Genomic DNA, 20,580 nt, shown 5'->3' on the forward strand with positions numbered 1-20,580 from the left:
AATATACTGTCCCAAGCTTTGGGGGTTTGTACAGCTGTTTTCAGAGATACTTCTAGGGACCTGAAAAGTGTCAGTTCTTCCAAGCTGCTATGATAAGGGGCGAGGTGTTTCCTCTCCACAGCCACAACAAGCTCCACCACACCAGTGCTCCTTCTCGCCCCAGGACCGCCCCTCAGAGCTGTGACCCAGATCCAAGCACGGGCAAAGCAAGAGATTCCTGCCTCAGCCCTGGCAAAGAGATCCTTGCAATCCTCCTCTGATCAGCCACTTGATTCCCTCTCAGTCTGTGGGCCAGAAGCTCAGAAGCCAGCCGCTGACCTCGGGGCAGCTGACATCTAGCTTCTTCTCTCACCGCAGTCACAGACTTTTCCCACTGACCTTCTAAGTTGTCTTTGGCATTCGTGGGTTGAGAAGTCTGGAAACTGCCCCACCTGCCCGCGATTCAGTCCTCTGAGGCCTGCTCTAGGTTTGCTGCAGCCTGCATGCCCACGCTGAACTGCGCTCCTCTCCCAGCCCAGCGTGATATACCTTTCCGATCATCCATACAGGTTGCCTTGGGCTGGAAATTTGTTTTACTCTGTTTTTTTGTGGGTTCTGCTGCTTTAGAATTTGTTTAGAGCCATGTTTTTGTTGGTATTTGGAGGGGTTTGGGGGAGAGCTCTAGCAAGTCACTGCTTTCGCTCCACCATCTTGGCTCTGCCCCTCAGATAATATTTTTCAAAGGCAACATTTGACACCCCTTCCACCTAATTCCCATGTCAACTCCCTATGTACTCTGCCATACTGCCTCTTTGCACACAGTGTTGTTTTTTTAGTTGTTTAAGTCACGTCCAACTTCTTGGCAAAGATACTGGAGTGATTTGCCATTTCCTTCTCCAGCTCATTTTACAGATGAAGAAACTAAGGCAAACAGGGTGAAGTGACTTGCCCAGGGTCACACAGCTAGTAAGATTTTAACTCGGCTCTTCCTGCCTCCAGGCCCCATGCTCTACCCACTGCACATAGTTTGCCCTTAATATTTTATTTGTTGAATATTTGTTGATTGTTGAATGAATGATCTTGCCCTAAAGGTTTATATCACTGTGATATAAACCAGAACTTCCGAAAACCTAATGATGTTTAAGCATCCTTAAAATATTTAGTACAAATTGCTTCCATTCAGTAGAACATTTAAAAAGAGTTAACTTAAATCTGCCATCTGCATGGCAGGTATAACAAAGGTGTGTCTTTGTTCCTCAGAATTGAGACTTTCTTTAGTGACAGTTGCTCAGTTAAAAGATTTGAATAAGAAGGAAGCCTTGCCCATTGTCCCAATTTCACACACTACCCCACCTCTGCCACCCATTGTCTCTTTTTCCTACCCTAATTGTTCCTAGGAATTGGCTCTCACAAATCTTTAGAAAAAAAATTTTTATATATATACACATTTCACAATTTCCAGGTCTAATGCCTTCCTTCTTTTTTCTTGTCTTGATGGCATAGGTGTAGTAATTTGAACCAGCAAGTCTATGATTTGGTTAAGTTTAACAGTTCAATCCCCTTACAATACTTAAGCAGCTTTATATCCTGTTTCTCTGGATTACTTTCTAAAACCTATAATCTCTGTGGATTAAAGGATTCATCTTTAGCAAATCCTTTTTCTTGCCATCAGTCTTTTCTAACATTCCTAAAGAAAAATGTTTAAGAAAAAAAAAGCCAACAAGGTCCATTCAAATCAAAATGAGGGGAACATCCCAAAGTCTTCTAGTACCTTACAGTTTCACATCTGGGTTTATTAAGTGGGGGACTGAGAGCCAGGAAGAGTCTAAGAAGCTATTAATAGGTATAGGTGTCAATCAGTCTTTCTAATGAGGGATAGAGCTTCACTATACTGTACCAAAAAGCAGAAACACTAAGAAAATTTAAAGGATTCTGGATAATTTAGTTTAGAAAATAGAAGGTAGGGGCAAAACTTGACCACCTGCAAATATCAAATGACCATTATAGGAAGGATACTGAGTCACTAGTCTCCATTTTTGATGGAATTAAGTTTAAATGATAGCAAAATGGAGTTTAATTAAACATAATTAAAAATGTAAAGAAGAATTTTTTTTTTAGTTTAGATAACTAAGCATTGAGACTAGCTGCCAACAAAGGCCATGGAATTTCTATCCTAATAAAAGTGCTGTCTTGGAGCCAGGAATGGACAAATGGCCTCTTAGAGGCATTCCCTAATAGATAAGTAGCCAAAGTTCAAAGGTTATGAGCAAATAGTTATTAGAACAAAAAATGCAACTTACCAACAACCATTTGAAATGTTCCAAATCACTAACAATAAGAGAAATGCAAAGAAAAAAAAACTAAGGTTTCACCTTGTCCAGCAAATTGACCAAGATAATAAAAAAACAGGAACTGTCAATATTGGAGGGACTTTGGGAAGAGAAGCATATTAATACACTGTTAGTGGAGTTGTGAATGGGTTTGATTATTTTGGGAAACAAAGCCACTAAATTGTTAATATTCTCTAATTCACTGACCCCACTACTGGGTATATACTCCACCAAAAAAAAACCAGTCACATAAAAACCAGTTAGTAGCAGCATCTTTTTAGTGTTATCAGAAACAAAATGGTTACACATTGATGGGGATGGTCATCATGAGTTACTGTGACCAAAAAATGTAGCAGGTAAAGAAAGTGTGATATGTGACTGTAGATAATAGGGACTAGACTTATGATTTCATTGGCATAAAGAATTCCGAGGTGAAGAAACTTTCTGCCAATGCACATTCTTCTTTGTGACTTGTAATCTTAGAGAGTTGTCTAGAGCACCGAAAGGTCTAAGGGTGCTAAGGGTGCCATAGTCAGTGTCAATGGTAGGACTGCAACTCTGAATTCAAGACCAGTGCTCTAACAAACCCAAATACAAAGATTCCCATGGACCATATATTGACTTAGAAAACCACAAATTAACATTATTTATGTTGTATTTTTATTTTGTTAAACATTTTCTGTTTACATTGTAATATGGTTCTGAGACACTGGAGTTTTGCTGGACCCTCCTTGTTTAGTTGTTTCAGTTGTGTCCAATTTTTTGTGACCCCCATTTGGAGTTTTTTGGGCAAACATACTGGAGTGTTTTACCATTTTCTTATCCAGCTCATTTTACAGATGAGGAAATGAGGCAAACAGGGGTTAAGTGACTTGCCCAGGATCATCCAGCCAGTTAAGTGTCTAAGGCCAGATTTGAGCTCAAGTATTCCTGATACCAGGCCCGGCATTCTATAGCTGTCTATGCAATATAAAGTATGGAACTCCAGGTATAGAATGTTACGTATGCAATCAGACACAGTTGCCTTGGTTGGTTTTGCTTAGCTATTTTGTTGTTATTATTATTGTTGCAAAGGATGGTTCGTTAGGCAGAAGAGGGGTAGTATAACAGGAAATGACTGTGATGCTGAATGAATGAATGAACAAACAAATAAAAGCATCTATAAAACTTAATAAATCCATCGATCTAACTTGGAAAAATTAGCCTCTTGGCATCAAATACAGCCCCCAAACTCTAAGCTTCTATGATCTCAACTCAGCTTTGATTTGGCCAACAAGTAAGAAGACATTAATCCAACTGGGTGGCACAGTGGATATAGACTGCTGGGCCTGGAGTCAGGAAGACCTGAGTTCAAATCTGGCCTCAGACACTTACTAGCTGTGTGACCCTGGGCAAGTCACTTAACTCTGTTGACCTTAGTTTCCTCATCTGTAAAATGAGCTGGAGAGGAAAATGGCGAACCATTCCAGTATCTTTGCCGAGAAAACCCCAAAAAGGGTCACCAAGAGACAGACATGAATGAAAAATGACTAAACAACCACAGTAAAAGGAGAAATTGCTCCCAGTGGTGCTTCTTATATAAGAGTTACAAAAGCAGATTTCTTAGGTCACTTCTCTTTTTTTAACCTCATTCTAGTGAGAGTCTAGTCACATAAATTATGGAATAACAGAACTTTGAGCTCCTTCTTATAAAGTATCTTAGGTCATTTTTTCCCCTTCTTTTTTACCTTTGGGTGGCACATATGTCTTTTGAATCTCTCATTTCTTTAGTGTAAATACTCCCACTGTTAATAGATATTACAGCTCCATGCCTGGGTAGATGGTCATTCATGCATCATTGTGACCAAAAATATAACAGGTTGTTTAGTTGGGTACTTTCCTTTTGAGCACTTTTAAAAAATAATTCTTTTGTACAGAGATGACTCCTTTGTATTCTTGTAAATATGGGCATTAGCTCTATCTCACTTTCTAATCTCCTCTTCAGCTGAAACATTCATTTAAGCTTTATTTTGTGCTTATCAGGTTTCTCCACTCTTCTCTGAACACCAACATTTTTCATCAAAATTTTATCATCTTTCTTCAGTTCTTGAACTGGTATTAAAACAGACAGTTATTGACTTCTGGCCATCTTGTTGGTGAGCAGTTTTCTCCAGGCGAGGCCAAGTTAGTATCTAAACTAGTCTTTAAATGAGAGACACCATCTGTTGCCTATATTCAAAGGCTCTTTAGGTGTGTTAGACACTGTCAGAGTTTGATTCTTGGGCATAGCTTTTGAGAATTTGGGGTCACTTGATACCGTGATGAGGTTTCGGAGGACGACTTTAACAGAGGGCTATAAGGAACACCTTAGAACATGGTTCAGGGAGGCACCACATTATTTGTGGAGACACAAGGGACTGTTTTCCTGTTTTCAAACAAAGTCTTTATCTTTACGCGAAAGAATGATGTATGTAGCACCACAGAGCCTATATCAGACACATCCGAAGCTGAGACTGCTGTTTTTCAATATTATTTTTTCTTCAGAAATGTCAGAAACTTCCTTGTCCCAAGGGAATTTGTTCATTCATGTCCACCTCTTTTTTTTTTTTTTTTTTTTTTAGGCAATTGGGGTTAAGTGACTTGCCCAGGGTCTCACAGCTAGTAAATGTCTGAGGCCAGATTTGAACTCGGGCCTTCCAAGGGGATTTGTTAAGAGGCCTATTGTGTGAGTCACTAGATCCTGTATCATATCCAACTCATGTAACAGACTATGGGTACCCATCCTGTCCTGGAAAGAGATAAAAAGAGAATCACAGAATGTTAAAGGTGGTGCAATGGATAGAGTGCCAGGCCTGAAGTCAGGAAGACTCATCTTCCTCAGTTCAAATCTGGCCTTAGACACTTAACTGACTGGATGATCCTGGGCAAGTCACTTCACCCTGTTTGCCTTAGTTTCCTCATCTGTAAAATGAGCTGGAGAAGGAAATGGCAAAGCACTCCAGAATCTTTGCCAGGTAAACCCCATATGGGGTCACAAAGAGTTAGACAACTGAACAAGATTATAACAAATTGTAATGACCGAGGCCCAACTCCCAAACACAACCAAGGAGACAGAATTCCACACATGACATAGTGTTTGAGTTTTTGACTTGGAGTCAGGAAGTTGTTGTTTTTGGTTGTGGGTTTTCTTGGCAAGGATACTGGAGCAGTTTGTCATTTCCTTCTCTGGTGGATTAAGGCAAATACAGATTAAGTGACTTACCCAGGGTCACACAGTTTGTGAATGTCTGAGGCCGGGTTTGAATTCAGGAGCTGGAAAGACCTATATTCACATTCTACCTTTGAAGCTTATGTGAATACATAAACAAGCCCCTTGATCTTTATGAAGCTCAGTTTGCTCATCCCTAAAATGAGTAGGTTTAATTGGTTGCTCTATGAGGTCCCTTCCCATTTTAATTCTGGGATTCTGTGAGCCAAAGTCCAAATGTTTGCTATGGCTTTTTGGAAATTGGATTTGCAGAAAAATGTGTGTCACCCAAAAACAAAAAAAAAAAAACAAGCAAACAAAAAAAAAGACTTGGCCCTAAAACCTGAGCTGATAACTACTCCAGGCAGGTTAATTGTTCTTTTTTGTCAAGCCTTGCTAACCAATTGGAAAAGAGGGCTTAATAGTACAACCCCATACTTACTTCCCTAGGATGTGAAATTATCATGATTCTAGTAATAAAATCTCTCAGGATTAATTAGGAACCCACCTTGTGTTGCTTACCACTTCCTGCAGAGTGAAAGGATTTGAAGGGCTGGTACCCCTAATCCTCTCTTTAGTCCACAAGATGTGGCTCCACACACTCAACCTGACAGAACAATTAGTAATAATGAAGAGAAAATTGTAAAATTGCACACATGCTTCCATGGTTTTCAATTGGGTAATTAATATGCAAAAAATGTAGTCTGTATTAATGGAGGATCCAGAAGCTGTAATCTCTCTTCCCCACTGGTTTTTATGCCTCCTTTCCTACTAGGCATAGGTTTCAGTTCATTTTTTTCTTTTATCAAATGTTTATTTATAATTTAATTTTTAAAAAATAGCATCTATTTTCTCTCCCTTTATTTTCACAGCCCCATTTCCCTTCCACCCCCACCCCATCTCAGGGTGGGTGTGGGTTCAGCTGGCTTTAGAAGAAGTCCCTGACTCAAGGACTTTCTCCCTTAGAATACCATTTCTGGACACCTTACATTTATTTCTGTTCATTTTCTTTTTCCTGTATTTCTCAGCTATCCAAGGGATTGTCAATATGGGGAGTAAGGATGCTAATGGGAACACTTTTTTCATAGGGCTTATGGGATTTATCTATCTATCATCTATCCATCTATTCAATCATTTGTATTCTGAATTTAAACACCAAATAAAATAAGCCTTTCTGCATAGTAGAATGAATGAGCACACTAAATTACAGATCTCTACTATGTATAACTTGCTTTTTAAATTTAAACTTTAAAGTCAGGAGGATCTGAGTTCAAATATGGCCTCAGGCCAAACACTTGACACTTACTAACTGTGTGACCTTGGGCAAGTCACTTAAGCCCTATTGCCTCACAAAAAAAAAATAATAAAAAATAAATTTAATCTTTAGCTTTCAAAGCTATCCTGCTTGTCTGTGCCTCTTTCTGGCCTTCCTTCTGTTTTCTTCTTTGCATTTTTTAAAGGATGCCTCAATGACCCCCTTTTCAAATTTCATTTTTGGTATTATAGTTTTATATCTTGAATCCTTTGACCTTGTAGAAGGGATGAAGGGACCATGGAACCCTAGAAGTTCAATCCTAGGCCAGGATTAAAGATGACAAGAAGATTGAGTCTCAGGGTTAGGCAACCTTCTCCGTGGGCTAGACTGATTCCAGGATATGAGGCTATCAGGTAGTTTCTAGGCCAACCCTAGGAAGTACAAAGCAGGACAAGCTCTTGCATGTTACCAGATATTCTAGCCCTGTTTCCTGGAACTGCCCCTCCAAAATTTGCAAGTCACTTTCAGTGATGCCTCTTTATTCTGACTTTGTTAGAAATGGAGTTTTGACTCCTGCATTCAGATCCTGCCTCTGATATTTCCTAGATGTGCCACCATGGAACAGAGAGTTAAACTCTCTGAGGCTTGATTTTTTCATCTACAAAATGGGGATAATAATATCCATAGTACCTATTTCACAAGGTTATCAAGAGGCTCAAGTGAAATCACGTATGCAAAGTGCATTGCCAACTTAAACACAACATATTCTTATTATAATCTATAATTATATATATATATTTATTATAATTTCTCTGACACAGGGTAGTCTTGTTTTTGGGAAGAGAATTTTGAACAGGGATTCAAAGCAAAGCAAAAGCAATGATATTCGTAATATTAATAACTGACATTTACATAGTATGTTTAAGTTTGCAAGGCTCTTTACATATCACATTTGTATCTCATAGCACTCCTGTGAGTTAGGTACAGATATTTTTAAAATTGGTTTTCTTTTTATTTTGAGCATTAATACTACACATGAACATTTTCAGATACAAGGAATAGAAAAGGGAGGCTGTATATTAGCATGGTAGCTCCTTGAAAGTGAGGATATTTCTTTATATTTTTTGTTTTTAATTTCACTTTGTTGTTTTTTGATATTATTATTACTTTGTTGATAGGGAGATGTTCCGCCTGTATCCCCTACCCTTCCCATCTCTTTTAACAAAGAATTTTTAAAATAAGAGGAAAAGGAAAAAAAACAACAATAAAACCAATGAATACATTATATGCAATGCTTCCCATCCCCAGGACCTATACCTCTGCAAAAGAGCAGGGAGAGGTGTCTTCTTTGGGGATAAACTTGGTCATTATACAAGCATTATTAGAGAAGAAACTCAGGCACAAAAAAAATCCAAATATTGGTACAAAATTCAAAGCAGGGACTCTTGTCCTAGGGTCCATAGATCTCTAAGGGGTCCATGAATAATAATAATAATAAGGGGTTCAGGGAGTCTGTGAACCAAAAGGGAAATTTTACATCTTTAGTTTTACTGTCCTCTAACTGAAACTTTGCATTTCCTTCAACAACTTCAAAACATTATTCTGAGAAAGGGTTCATATGCTTTACCAGGCTTCCCAAAGGGTCTATGCCACACAACGAATGTTAATAGTCTCTCATTCAAAGAATGACCTGTTTCAAACCATTGATTTTTGTTTGCAGACTGAATCTCCACTTATAGTTCGACCCTATTTATCACATCTCACCAAATCTGAGCTCCATGCAATCATGACTGCAGGATTTTCAACCATTGCTGGAAGTGTCTTAGGTGCATATATTTCTTTTGGGGTAAGTGAAAATGCTTTTGGAATTTCATTATGGAAAATGCAATCTGTTTCTCTTGTCTTCTATGGCCTTTTCCTCTCTCTCCAGTGATGAACAAAGGGGTGGCAGCAGTGACCTGGTTTGTGGTTGGCATTATTAGCAACTGTGGTAATATAGAAAAGGTCTAGTATCTCACCTCTATATCTCTGCCTCATCAGCTATTTCTGGAAAAGAATATGAGCTCCTATGAGAAATTGGTACTAAAATGACTATGGATATTAGATACTTCTATGGATATGTGATCTCATTGATGTGGGCATTTTATCACCAGAGCTAATCACAAATCTTCCATGCCTTCTAATTTTTTAATATAAATAGAAAATTCATAGTGACATAAACAGATTAAATTTATGTTCTGGAATGCCAATAGTTTAAAACAGTAGCCTACTAAAAAGCTAGCGGTCTAACTTTTTGATTGATGGCCCTTGTGAGAAAAAACAAATGAGCATGCACCCCCCAATATGTGAATGTGTGTTTGTGTGTCCATGGTGTCTCTTGTTAGAATAAATGTAAGCTCCTTAAGGGCAGGGACTGCTTAATTTTTTTTCTTAGTGCTTAGCACAATGCCTGGCACATAGTAGGCACTTAATAAATGAATACTGATTGATAGATTCTTAGATGATGGACTGATGGATTCTGCCACATGCGAGTTGGATAAATGAATTGAAAGCAAACACAGATTCATTTGGTGAATGAGGATGCTAGGAGTGTTTATGGACCAGATAAGCTGGAATGTTTCTGGAATAGGGCACAGACTCCAGGTGTGAGGGAAGAGAAAGAAGCCCATAAGAGTGGGCAGGCCTGATCTGTGTGGGTGATTGGGGCAAAGTCAATAGTTATCCATCAGTCAATGATCATGGAGCTTACATTCTAACAGAGAATAGATCACATACATATGTCATTATATACAGAACATACATAAAATGAATACAAAACAAATGTTGAGGGGGGATAGGTGGGGCATCACTAGTAGGTGGGAGGATCAGGAACAGCTTCATGTAGGAGGTGACTATGCTAAAGGAAACCAGGTATTCTAAGAGGAGTAGGTAAGGAGGGAGTACATTCAGGGCTGGGAACAGGGGAGGCAAGGAGGACAGATGGAGAAATGTGTGTAAGGCCAAGATGGCCACTATGGCTGGACCTATATAGAATGTGTGCAAGGGAGTAATGTATAAAAAGCCCTGGAAAGGTAGGAAGGAGACAGGTATTAAGCACTTTAAATGCCAGCAAAGAAGTTTACATCTGATCCTGAGGTCCTGTAGAGTGTTTACTGACAAGGGAGACAACATGGTCTGAGACCTCCATGCGTGGCACTGTACAGTCATGTGCAACTCTTCATGACCCCCATGAATGCCAATATTGTCCATGGGATTTTCTTGGCAAAGAAACTGGATTGCCAAAGAGGTCAATGACACTGAAATGGTTAAAAACTCCTAGGCTAGATGGGCTATGCTCCTTCTGGTCTGAGATTTTATGATCTTCACTTGCCTAAACCTCTCAAAAAAAAAAAAAAAAAACATAAGCAGCTAAATGATGCTGGACCTGGAGTCAAGAAAACCCGAGTTAAAATTTGGCCTCAGAGTCCTTGCTAACTGTATGACCCTGGGCAAGCCTTAACCTCTCAGCCCCAGTTTCCCCAACAGTACAATGTAATGAGAGCAGCACCTTTCCCCTAATATTGTTATGAGGATAAAATAAGGTAGTATTTGTAAAGCATTTGTAATTCTTAAAGTACTATAAAATGTCAATCATTATTATAGTAAACTTTTTTATTTAAAAAAAAATCTGACATCGCATCAACTCCTTATCTCTGATGAACCTTCTAAAGATCTTATTACTTTTTGACTAATGTTTATAAGAGGATGCATCAATGAATAAAGAATATCAGCTAATTCTCTTACATTTGAAATTACAGGTTTCAGCGTCACATTTGTTAACTGCTTCCGTGATGTCTGCCCCTGCGTCTCTGGCTATTGCTAAATTATTTTGGCCTGAGACTGAAGTTCCTAAAATAACTCTCAAGGGTACCTTGCAAATGGAGAAAGGGTAAGTAGGGGCATATTCATCCATCTCTCACAAAAAGTAATAAGGCCTGTGTAACCTGTCTACTCCAGTAGATTTTCCCCTGCTTTGTTTCCTCTGGGAAAAGAATAAAAGGAAAATTCCAAGTATGGTAAAATCTCAATTAACCAGAACATTCAGGGAATGATGTCCTCTGGTTCATTTAATTTTCCAGTTACCACTTAGGCTTAACCAGAAATCCCTTTTTTATTTCGACCCTCACTGCTGAAAATCTTTCTAAATGTAATAATCCAATTTCCGGCTTTGGAAAAGACAGTACAGTGAGCATAATTGAATCTCTTTGATTAAGGAGCTTGTGATGCCTCAGGGTGGTGATCATTCTGAAGATCTGCTCTCATTGAGATGTAGCATTGTAGGCAATCGGCCTGTATGAGTACTGGCCCGAGGATGTACCTGGAAGAAAAAAAAAAGACCAAAAAAATGAAATTCCTATTTTCTCTACTCTTTATCAATCGACTATAATCATACAGAGACTATATCTCAATTGATTGATACTTGTTTGAGTTATGGGTTAATTTTTAGAGTTAATTTTTATTCCAAACATTACAACCAATGTGCAGAGAAACAGACACATATACCACTTTATCTCAGTGGCACTTCTGTAGTTTTGTTTTGTTTATGCCTTTTGTTTTCAACATCACATTCATTTCCCAACATATTCCTAATACATTTGAGAACATGTAACAATCTGTTGAACATATAATAGGTATATAACAACCATAATAATAGATAACATACACACACACAAACATTTAAACATTATAGATAAACCTTGAAATGTTTTATACATGCTAAGGTTTGCAAGGACTTTACATATTATCTCCCAGGAAACTTAAATAAGAATCCATAGTGTGTGAAAGTTTACACCAGCTTGACATTTTATGAAAACACTTCAGAGCAAGATCCTTGCAGTATATATAGAAGAATGAATCATAACTGTGGAGCTGGAAGGGACTTCGGATACTAAGGGTGGGGAACCTATGGCCTCAAGACCACATGTGACCCTCTAGGTCCTCAAGGTTGGCCCTTTGACTGAATCCAAACTTTATGCAAGTCGAGGACCTAGAGGGCCACGTGTGGCCTCAGCCACAGGTTCCCCACCTGATCTAGCTTAACCACTCCCCTCACCATTTTATAGATGAGAAAACTGAGGCCCAGGGAAGTTAAATGACCTGTCCACAATCACACTGACAGTATCAAAGGTGGGATTTGAACATAGGTCCTTTGCTCCAACTGAGGTCTGAACTGACCCTTTTGCTGAGGAGTAATGAGGCTTTGTTTCATAATGGTCAGGTTGTCTTTTTTAAAAGTGTTTTTTGGGGTAGCTAGGCAATGCAGTGGATAGAGCACCAGCCCTAAAGTCAGGAGGACCTGAGTTCAAATCCAGCCTCAGACCAAACACTTGACATTTACTAGCTGTGTGGCCTGGGCAAGTCACTTAATCCCAATTGCCTAGAAAAAAAGAAGTGTTTTTTATTGTCAAATATTGTTTCAACAAACAGATACTAACTGAAAAAAACAAACCATGTGCCTTCCACCAGCACTGACCTCTTTCCTGACTGTCTCCCCACAAAAACATATTCTCACAAAATAGTTAAGCCAAAGCAGGCAGTTTTTTTAGTTAGGGTACAACATGAACTGAGCTAGTATCCATCCACCTGGAAATGAATAATTATCTATCTTATACTTAGTGACATGGGATTCTAAAATGCACAAAACTGCACAACAACAAAACAGAAAAGAGTATGAAATGTTGAGCAAAATATTTTTAGGGTAAGTATTTATAATTTGTCTTTACGTGCAAACGTTGTAGGCAGGCCCCAACTGGTAATGAAGCCTGCTGATTCACCAAGAGAATAGTTTCCCAACTGTACTTCTAATTCACATTCCTGAGATATGACAACTTGAAATGTGATTCAGTTCCATGAAGCAAATATTTAAGTACTTACTCTGTGCTTATAAAAAGAATCAGTATCCTTTTAATTTGAACTTTAAAAAAAAAAAAGTATTCTTTTTCAGAAATATCTCCAAAAGGGGGCATGGAAAAATAGGTCTATTAATGCATTGTGGGTAGAGCTGTGAACTTGTCCAGCCATTCTGGAGAATAATTTGGAACTATACCAAAAGGGCTACTATGCACACATAACCCTTTGACCCAGCAATACTACCCCAAGTCTAAGGTCAAAGGAAAAGGACTTGTATGTGCAAAAATATCTATAGTAGCTTTTTTGTGGTGGCAAAGAATTGGAAACTGAAGGGATGCTCATCAATTAAGGAATGGCTGTGCAAGTTGTACTAAATGATTGTGATGGGTTACTGTTGTGCTTTAAGAAATGACTAGGGGGAGGCAGCTAGATGGTGCAGTAGATAGAGCTCTGGCCTTGGAGTCAGGAGGACCTGAGTTCAAATGCAGCCTTAGACACTTAACACTTACTAGCTGTGTGACCCTGGGCAAGTCACTTAAACCCAATTGCCTCACCAAAAAGCAAAAAAAAAAAAAAAATGACTAAGGGAATGGTTTCCAAAAAACCTAGGAAGACATATATGAGCTGATGCAAAGTCAAGTGAGCAGAACCAAGAGAACACTGTACACAGTAATAGCAATATTATAAGGTTGATAACTATGAAAGATTTAGCTACACTGTTCAACAGAGCAATCTACAGTTCCAAAGGACTCATGATGAAAAATACTATCCGCCTTCAGAGAGAGAACTGCTGAACCCTAAGGGCAGATTACAGCATATTTTCTTTCACTCTGTTTTTCATGCTTCCCCCCCCCCGCCCATGACATGGCTAAGGTGGATATATGTTTTGCATGACTTCAAATATATAATGGGTATTTCTTGACTTCTCAATGGGTGGGGGAGAGGCTGGAGGGAGGGAGAGAATTTGGAACTAAAAAATAAAAATTTTAAAGAAATTTGTCTCCAAGAGATTTTCAAATATCTCAGTTTTATATTCTGCCTAAACTAAGGTGTTGAGTAGCTTCTAGGATTTGATAAGAACCTTCATCCGAGCTGGCATTTTGGAAAACAATTTGGAATTATGCTTAGTTATTAAAATGTCCATACCTTTTGATTTAAGAGATTCTACTTCTCAGGCATGTACCCCAACGGAAGCAAAGATGTGAAAGGTTCCATATACACCAAAATTATCTTCATGGTACTTTTCTTTTTTTTGTTGAAGTGACTTGCCCAGGGTCACACAGCTTGTGAGTATCATGTGTCTGAGGCCAGATTTAAACTCAGATCCTCCCAACTCCAGGGCTGGTGTTCTATCCACTGTGCAACCTTGCTGCCCTGATAGTACTTTGCAAAGATGCAAAGAATTGGAAACAAAGTAGATGACCACTGATTGGATATGGTGTTAAACAAGTTCTGGTTCATGAATGTGATGGAATGTGACTACTATTAAAAATGGTGAATATAAAGGATACACAGAAGCATTAGAAAACTTATATGAACTAATGTAAAGTGAACTCAGCCGAGCTATATAACTATACCTAATGATTACAGTAATATAAATGAAAAGATAATATTAAAAAAATCCTAAACTCTGTGTAATTATAATTACCATGCTTAGCCCCAAAGAAGAGATGAGAAAATATACCTCTTTACTTTCATTATAGAAGTAAGGAACTCATACATGCTTAACATTGCATACATGTGCTTAGTTTTGCTGAACTGACTTTTCTTTGTTACAAGAAATTTTTTTCTGGGTAGGGAAATGAGGAAGGATATGTTTGGAAAGGAAGGAACAATAATTTTTTTTACAGGAAAAAAAAAGACTTTGGTTGGAATTCACCATATGATCATGGCTGAGTGACTTAATATATCAGAGTCTCAGCTTCCTCATTTATAAAATGGGCATGATAGCATATGCACTGTGAAACCCACAACATGTTGTAAGGACATCAATTTGTAATCTTATCATTCAGCAAACAAGCATTTTTTTTAGTAACATTTTTTCTCCAATTACATTTAAAAACAATTTGTAACATTATTTTTATTATTTTGAGTTCCAAATTGTCTCCTCTCCTCTCTGAGGAGGTAAGCAAGTAAGCAATTTGACATAGGTTATACCTGTGCAATCATGCAAAACATTTCCATATTAATCGTGTTGTTAAAGAAGACACAGACCAAAACAAAATGAAGAAAAAATTTAAAAAGTGAAAAATAGTATGCGTTGATCTGCATTCAGACTCCATCAGTTCTTTCTCTGGATGTGGATAGCATTTCTCAAATGTGAGTCCTTTGGAATTGCCTTTGATCATTGTATTGCTGAGAATAGCTAAGCCATTCAACAGTTGATCATCACACAATATTACTGTTACTGTATGTAATGGTCTGCTGGTCCTACTCACTTCACTTTGCATCAGTTCACATAAGTCCAGGTTTTTCTGAAATCATCCTGTTCATCATTTCTTTGTTATTTTAATTTTGGATTAATTTTTTTTATTTATCAACAATCACTTCCATAAGCTTGAGTTTCAAATTTTTCTCCCTCTCCCTTCCCCCTCCCTCCCCAAGACGGTGCACAATCTGATATATGCTATACATATACATTCCTATTAAACATATTTTCACATTAATCATGTTGTAAGAAAGAGTTAGAACCAATAGGAGGAACCACCAGAAGGAGGAAACAAAACAAAAGAAAAAAAGTAGCAAATAGTATGCTTTGATCTGCATTCAAACTCCATAGTTCTTTCTTTGGATGTGGATAGCATTTTCCATCATGAGACCTTTGGAGATGTCTTAGATCCTTGCATTGCTGAGAAGGGCTAAGTCTATAAACATTAGTCATCGTACAATGTTACTGTTACTGTGTACAACATTCTCCTGGTTCTGCTCATTTCACTCAGCATCAGTCCATACAAGTCCTTCCAGGTTTTTCTGAAGTCAGCCTGCTCATCATTTCTCATAGTGCAATAGTATTCCATTACAATCATATACCACAACCTGTTCAGCCATTCCACAATTGATGGACATCCCCTCAATTATCAATGCTTTGCCACCACAAAAAGAGTTGCCGTAAATATTTTTGTACAAATAGGTCCTTTTCCCTTTCTCTGTTCTCTTTTGGATATATACCTAGTGGTGGAATTGCTGGATCAAAGGGTATGCATATTTTGGTTGCTCTTTTGACACAGCTCCAAATTGCTCTCCAGAATGGTGGAATCCATTCACAACTCCACCAACAGTGTATTGTGCATCCCCTCCAATGTTTTTCATTTTGCTTTTCTCAGCAAGCATTTATTAAGCATCTATTATGTGCCAAACACCATACTAGGCACTGAAGATCCACAGGCAAAAAAATAGCTCCTGCCCTCAAGGATCTTAAACTTTCTTGGGGGAGACAATATATATACCTATAAATCTATACAAAGTAAACACAAGGGGAGACACTAATGTAGAGGATGGGGTGAGGGGAGGATTAGGGGAAAAAGCCTCATTTGAAGATAGCATTTGAGCTGAGTTTACGTTTATATCTAGCACAATGCCTGGCACATAGGGGTTCTTGATAAATGCTTGCTGATCTGATTGATTATTAATAGCAATAATTAAATATGAGTTCCATTAATTATTTCTACTTGAGAATAAAGAAAATTATTTTAATCCTTTTTCATCTCAGGCCTGTTGCATGACTAGTGGCACTAAATAAACTATTCATCCACCAAGTTCAATATTAGAGTTCTACCTCCAGGGAGTTTTCACTGCTCAGGAATCCAATAAATTCTTACGCAACTAGCACGACTGCATACTGTGACCCTGATTGATAACTGCTGTTCACCATAACTGGTTTCTTTTGTAATCCATAGTTTTTATTTCAAGCCTTTAAAAACACTTTTATTTTTCCTAAGAAGCGTTCACTAGGCTTTACCAGACTGCTCAAGGGGTCCAAGACACAAACAAGGTTAAGAACCCCTGCTCTAGTCAACCCCAAATGAGAAAGAATACTAAGATCAGGAAGGTTAAATGCTTTGACCAAGGTTATACAAATAATAAATAGCCAACTTGGGATTCAAGCTTCTCAGCTTCCAAATCTGGCATTCCCTCCACTGTACCACAGTGCCTCTCTTTAATAGTCTATGATTCTAACAGATAATGGGTATCATATTTCTTGCCTTTCCATTGGGTGGAGCAGGAGGCAGAGTAAGAGAGAGAATTTGGAACAGAAAATAGTTTTTTAAAATAGTCTATGATTCTAGATTTAGAAGAAATGTTAAAGTCAGTTGAGAGACCATGAAATAAATCTTCAACCAGTGTGACCTCTGCTCTATTGCCACTTTTCTCCCTCCCCAATAGTTCAACAAGTCAACTAGGTTTAAAAAAAAATTGTTAAGCACCTGTGATATGAAGCTCTGGGAATACAAAAAGAAATATGAAATGGTCCCTTTCCTTGAGGACCTTACATTCTACTGGAGTGAGGAAGGAACATAACATGTATATAAGAATTAAATATACAGAATTTGAGAAAGGAGAAAGCACTGGAAACTATGGATGAAGTGGGGGAATGGAGTTGAACAGAGAACTCTTCACAAGGGAGGTAACAGGAGTGCAACTTTGAAGAAAGGGAAATCTCCAAAGAGGGTTGAATGAGAGAAGGCATTCTGGGTAAGTTGGTTTTGCAAATGCTTGGAAGAGGTAGGAGAAGGAATCCTGAGTTCTCAGAATAGCTATGAAGAGAACCTGATTAAAGGGGAAGAAAGAAGAAAAACCAATGGAGAGAAAAGAACTGTTACTTCATCTTCACAATGAGAGGGTTGACCTTGGGGGTTGCTTTGAATTTTATAACTATGAAGCCCCAAGAGGCTGGATGAGAATCCTGACAACTGGTGTTTTGATTTTTTTTTTTTTTATGTCATGCATGCCTTCAGTGTTCTGGCAAAGCTTCTGGACCCTTTCTCAGAATAATGCTTTTACATGCATAGAATACAATACATAAGATTACAAAGGAAATCAATTATATTAAAATAGAGTTCTCAAAATATTTTTTTGAAATACGTTCGTGGGCATCAGGTTAAGAACTCCAACCTTGGAAGCCAAGCAAATGAAATTTGAAGAGAAGTTTGTCAAGGGAGGGTAGTTAGCAAAATCAAATGTTACAGAGAGGTTTAGGAATGCAAAATCCAGTCACTGCTTAAAGTTCAAAGAGTAGTTTCTTAGTGGAATTATGGGGCAGAAGTTAGATAGCAGGAATTAATCTGGAGAGAGGTCAATCAGTGTAAGCATTTACTAGATACCTACTATGGTCCAGGCACTGTGCTAAACTCTGGTGATACAAAGAAAGACAGAAGACAGTCCCTGCCCTTGAGGAGCTCACAATCCAATGAGGAAGACAACATTCAAACAACCTTGTACAAATGAAATATAGAAGAATAAATAGGAAATAATTAACAGAGGGAAGGTACTAGCATTAAGAGAGGTAAGCTAGCGTTTTAAGGTTTGAGGTATAGAAGAAAGGGAATAAGGTCCCAAAGAACTAGGGTTTGCCAGAGGCAGAGTTCTGAGGCCTTTCCATGAAGACCCCAACTCTTTCAGCCAAGGTAGCCCTTTCTTCTCATCTGAAACAGCTCTGCTTCAGTCATCCCCATCACTCACTGTGTTGACTCCAACTGACCTAGAAATGTCTCGTTAGTGTTGGAATTCTGTTTTCTTGATATAGGGACTCGAGAAATCTCCTGGAAGCAGCAAGCCACGGAGCTTCCTCTTCCATCACTCTGGTGGCAAACATCGCTGTGAACTTGATTGCCTTCTTGGCCCTCCTGGCTTTTGTGAATTCAGCCCTTTCCTGGCTAGGGAACATGTTTGACTACCCTCAGCTGAATTTTGAGGTATACCATTTTTCAGACCTTTTCACTCTAGGGGGTATTATTTCCAAGTATATTAAGTAACTGTTTGAAATTTGAAACTATTTGAAATAAAGACCCATATTCTGCTACTATAAAGCATAAGCTTCCAATATTCCCATACTTCCATTCAATTTAATTTAGCTAATATTTATAAGTGTAAAGAAAGTAATGCGAAATAACTTCACGAGATAGCAAGCACCAGCAACTGAGGGGAATCAGTGGGAAATGGTCAGAAGGATGCTAGGGATTCAGTGCTGTGCAGGTTAGAAGGGAGTACATTCCAGACATGGAATACTGCTTTGTGTAAAGGCACAGAGAAAGAAGAATGTTGTAGATAGGTAACAGCTAGCAGTCTAGTTTAGTGTTGTAGGTAGGTAACAGCTAGCATTCTAGTTGGACTAGAGTGGAGAGTAATATGAAATAAGATTAGAAAAATTATGGAGGACCTTAAATTTAATTCCATATATCTAAACCCTTTCTAATACACTTCCATCTTTTCTTTCCTCTCCACTACACTGCCACCACCTCATCCCCTTCCTACCCCATCCCCACCAAAGCACCAAAGCACTATCTTCTTGTGACAAGCAGGTGCTTGGATTAAATCATGTCTTTAGATGCCATCGAACATCACTGACATATGAGGCTTAGGTTGATAAACTGATAAGTAATTGGATTCCAAAAGGTTTGGGGATCATGGATCATGATTACTTAAAATCATCATGCATCCTCTGGTCTTTTTTTTTTTTTGTAGGTGATCTGCTCCTATGTCTTCATGCCTTTTTCTTTCATGATGGGAGTTGACTGGCAAGACAGCTTTCTAGTTGGTGGACTGATAGGATATAAGACTTTCTTCAATGAATTCGTAGCCTTCCAACAACTTGGAAAAATGATCAAGTTGCGAAAACTAGCTGGACCCAAATTTGTAGATGGTGTGCAACAATATATGTCTGTGAGTACCTTCATTATTTTGCCTTTCAGATGGGGTCTTCAATTCCCTAGATGTATATTAACATGCCATTTTGACTTGTGTTTAATGTTTTATTTCAAGAAAGAAACCCAGGTTGTCAGAATAGAGTAACAAACCCTTTCTCAAAGTGGTGGTCTATTTCTGAGCAGCACAGGAACAGGCCCAAGACCACATTTGTCTCAGAATTTAATAAAAGGCTACAGGGAATATCAAAATTTACTGTTGACATACATTGGGATAAGGTGGGTTGAACTCTGAATCTGTAGATTCTCAATGAATGAGAATCTCCATTTCACCACTTCCTCCCTGTGAAGATTTAGGCAAGCCACCTAAATTCCCTGAAGCCTCAGTTTCCTCTTCTGTAAAATGGGAATTTATACTGGATGACCTACAGTATCTTCTGACTCTTAATCTATCAAAGCTCTTCAACTACAAATCCAGTTTGCTTTCCCACTATACCAGGCTGTCTCCCTTTCTATCTTCCTACTTCTGGGCAATAAAGCTGATGCTTTGGTTACATCTTAGTTCACAAGGAAAATGTAAGAGACGTAAAGAGCTCAATTTGGATGGTCTGACAGTATCCACAACGGTAAGCAGATAGAGTCCAGACAGAAGAGGACCAAAAAAATTATGATGATATTCCCTTGAGCTTTACCCAAGCTTCCAGCCAATCAGGATGAAAGCCTGCACTTTCAATGGGTCTAGCTTTTAACACTTTCCCCTACTAACTTCTCCCTCTTCTTTCCTTCCACCCCCCTTTTCCTCTCTTTATCTAGCCCATAGGATTTAGTAACAATACACTTATCTTCAGAAGACACTTTTTTTTCTTTTTTTCTTTCTTTCTTTTTTTTTTTGGTGAGGCGATCAGGGTTAAGTGACTTGCCCAGGGACACACAGCTAGTGTTAAGTGTCCAAGATCAAATTTGAACTCAGGTCCTCCTGATTCCAAGGCTTGAGTTCTATCCACTGCGCCACCTAGCTGCCCCAAGAAGACATACACTTTT

At 38.4% G+C, this 20,580-nt stretch overlaps 1 protein-coding gene across 7 annotated transcripts in view; it reads left to right on the forward strand.

Moving 5' to 3' along the window:
- Positions 1–20,580, forward strand: part of LOC114026045 (solute carrier family 28 member 3-like) — a 135,582-nt gene that overhangs the window by 96,759 nt on the left and 18,243 nt on the right. For all 7 annotated transcript variants that reach the window (XM_027839650.1, XM_027839651.1, XM_027839648.1 and 4 more), the window contains 4 exons: positions 8,511–8,636; positions 10,588–10,718; positions 18,423–18,591; positions 19,361–19,558. In XM_027839650.1, coding sequence (XP_027695451.1) covers positions 8,511–8,636; positions 10,588–10,718; positions 18,423–18,591; positions 19,361–19,558 — 624 coding nt within the window. The remainder of the gene's footprint in view (positions 1–8,510; positions 8,637–10,587; positions 10,719–18,422; positions 18,592–19,360; positions 19,559–20,580) is intronic.

The sequence above is a fragment of the Vombatus ursinus genome, unplaced genomic scaffold (assembly GCF_900497805.2).
Source record: "Vombatus ursinus unplaced genomic scaffold, bare-nosed wombat genome assembly UNPS02014832.1, whole genome shotgun sequence".
Taxonomy (NCBI): Eukaryota; Metazoa; Chordata; class Mammalia; order Diprotodontia; family Vombatidae; genus Vombatus; species Vombatus ursinus.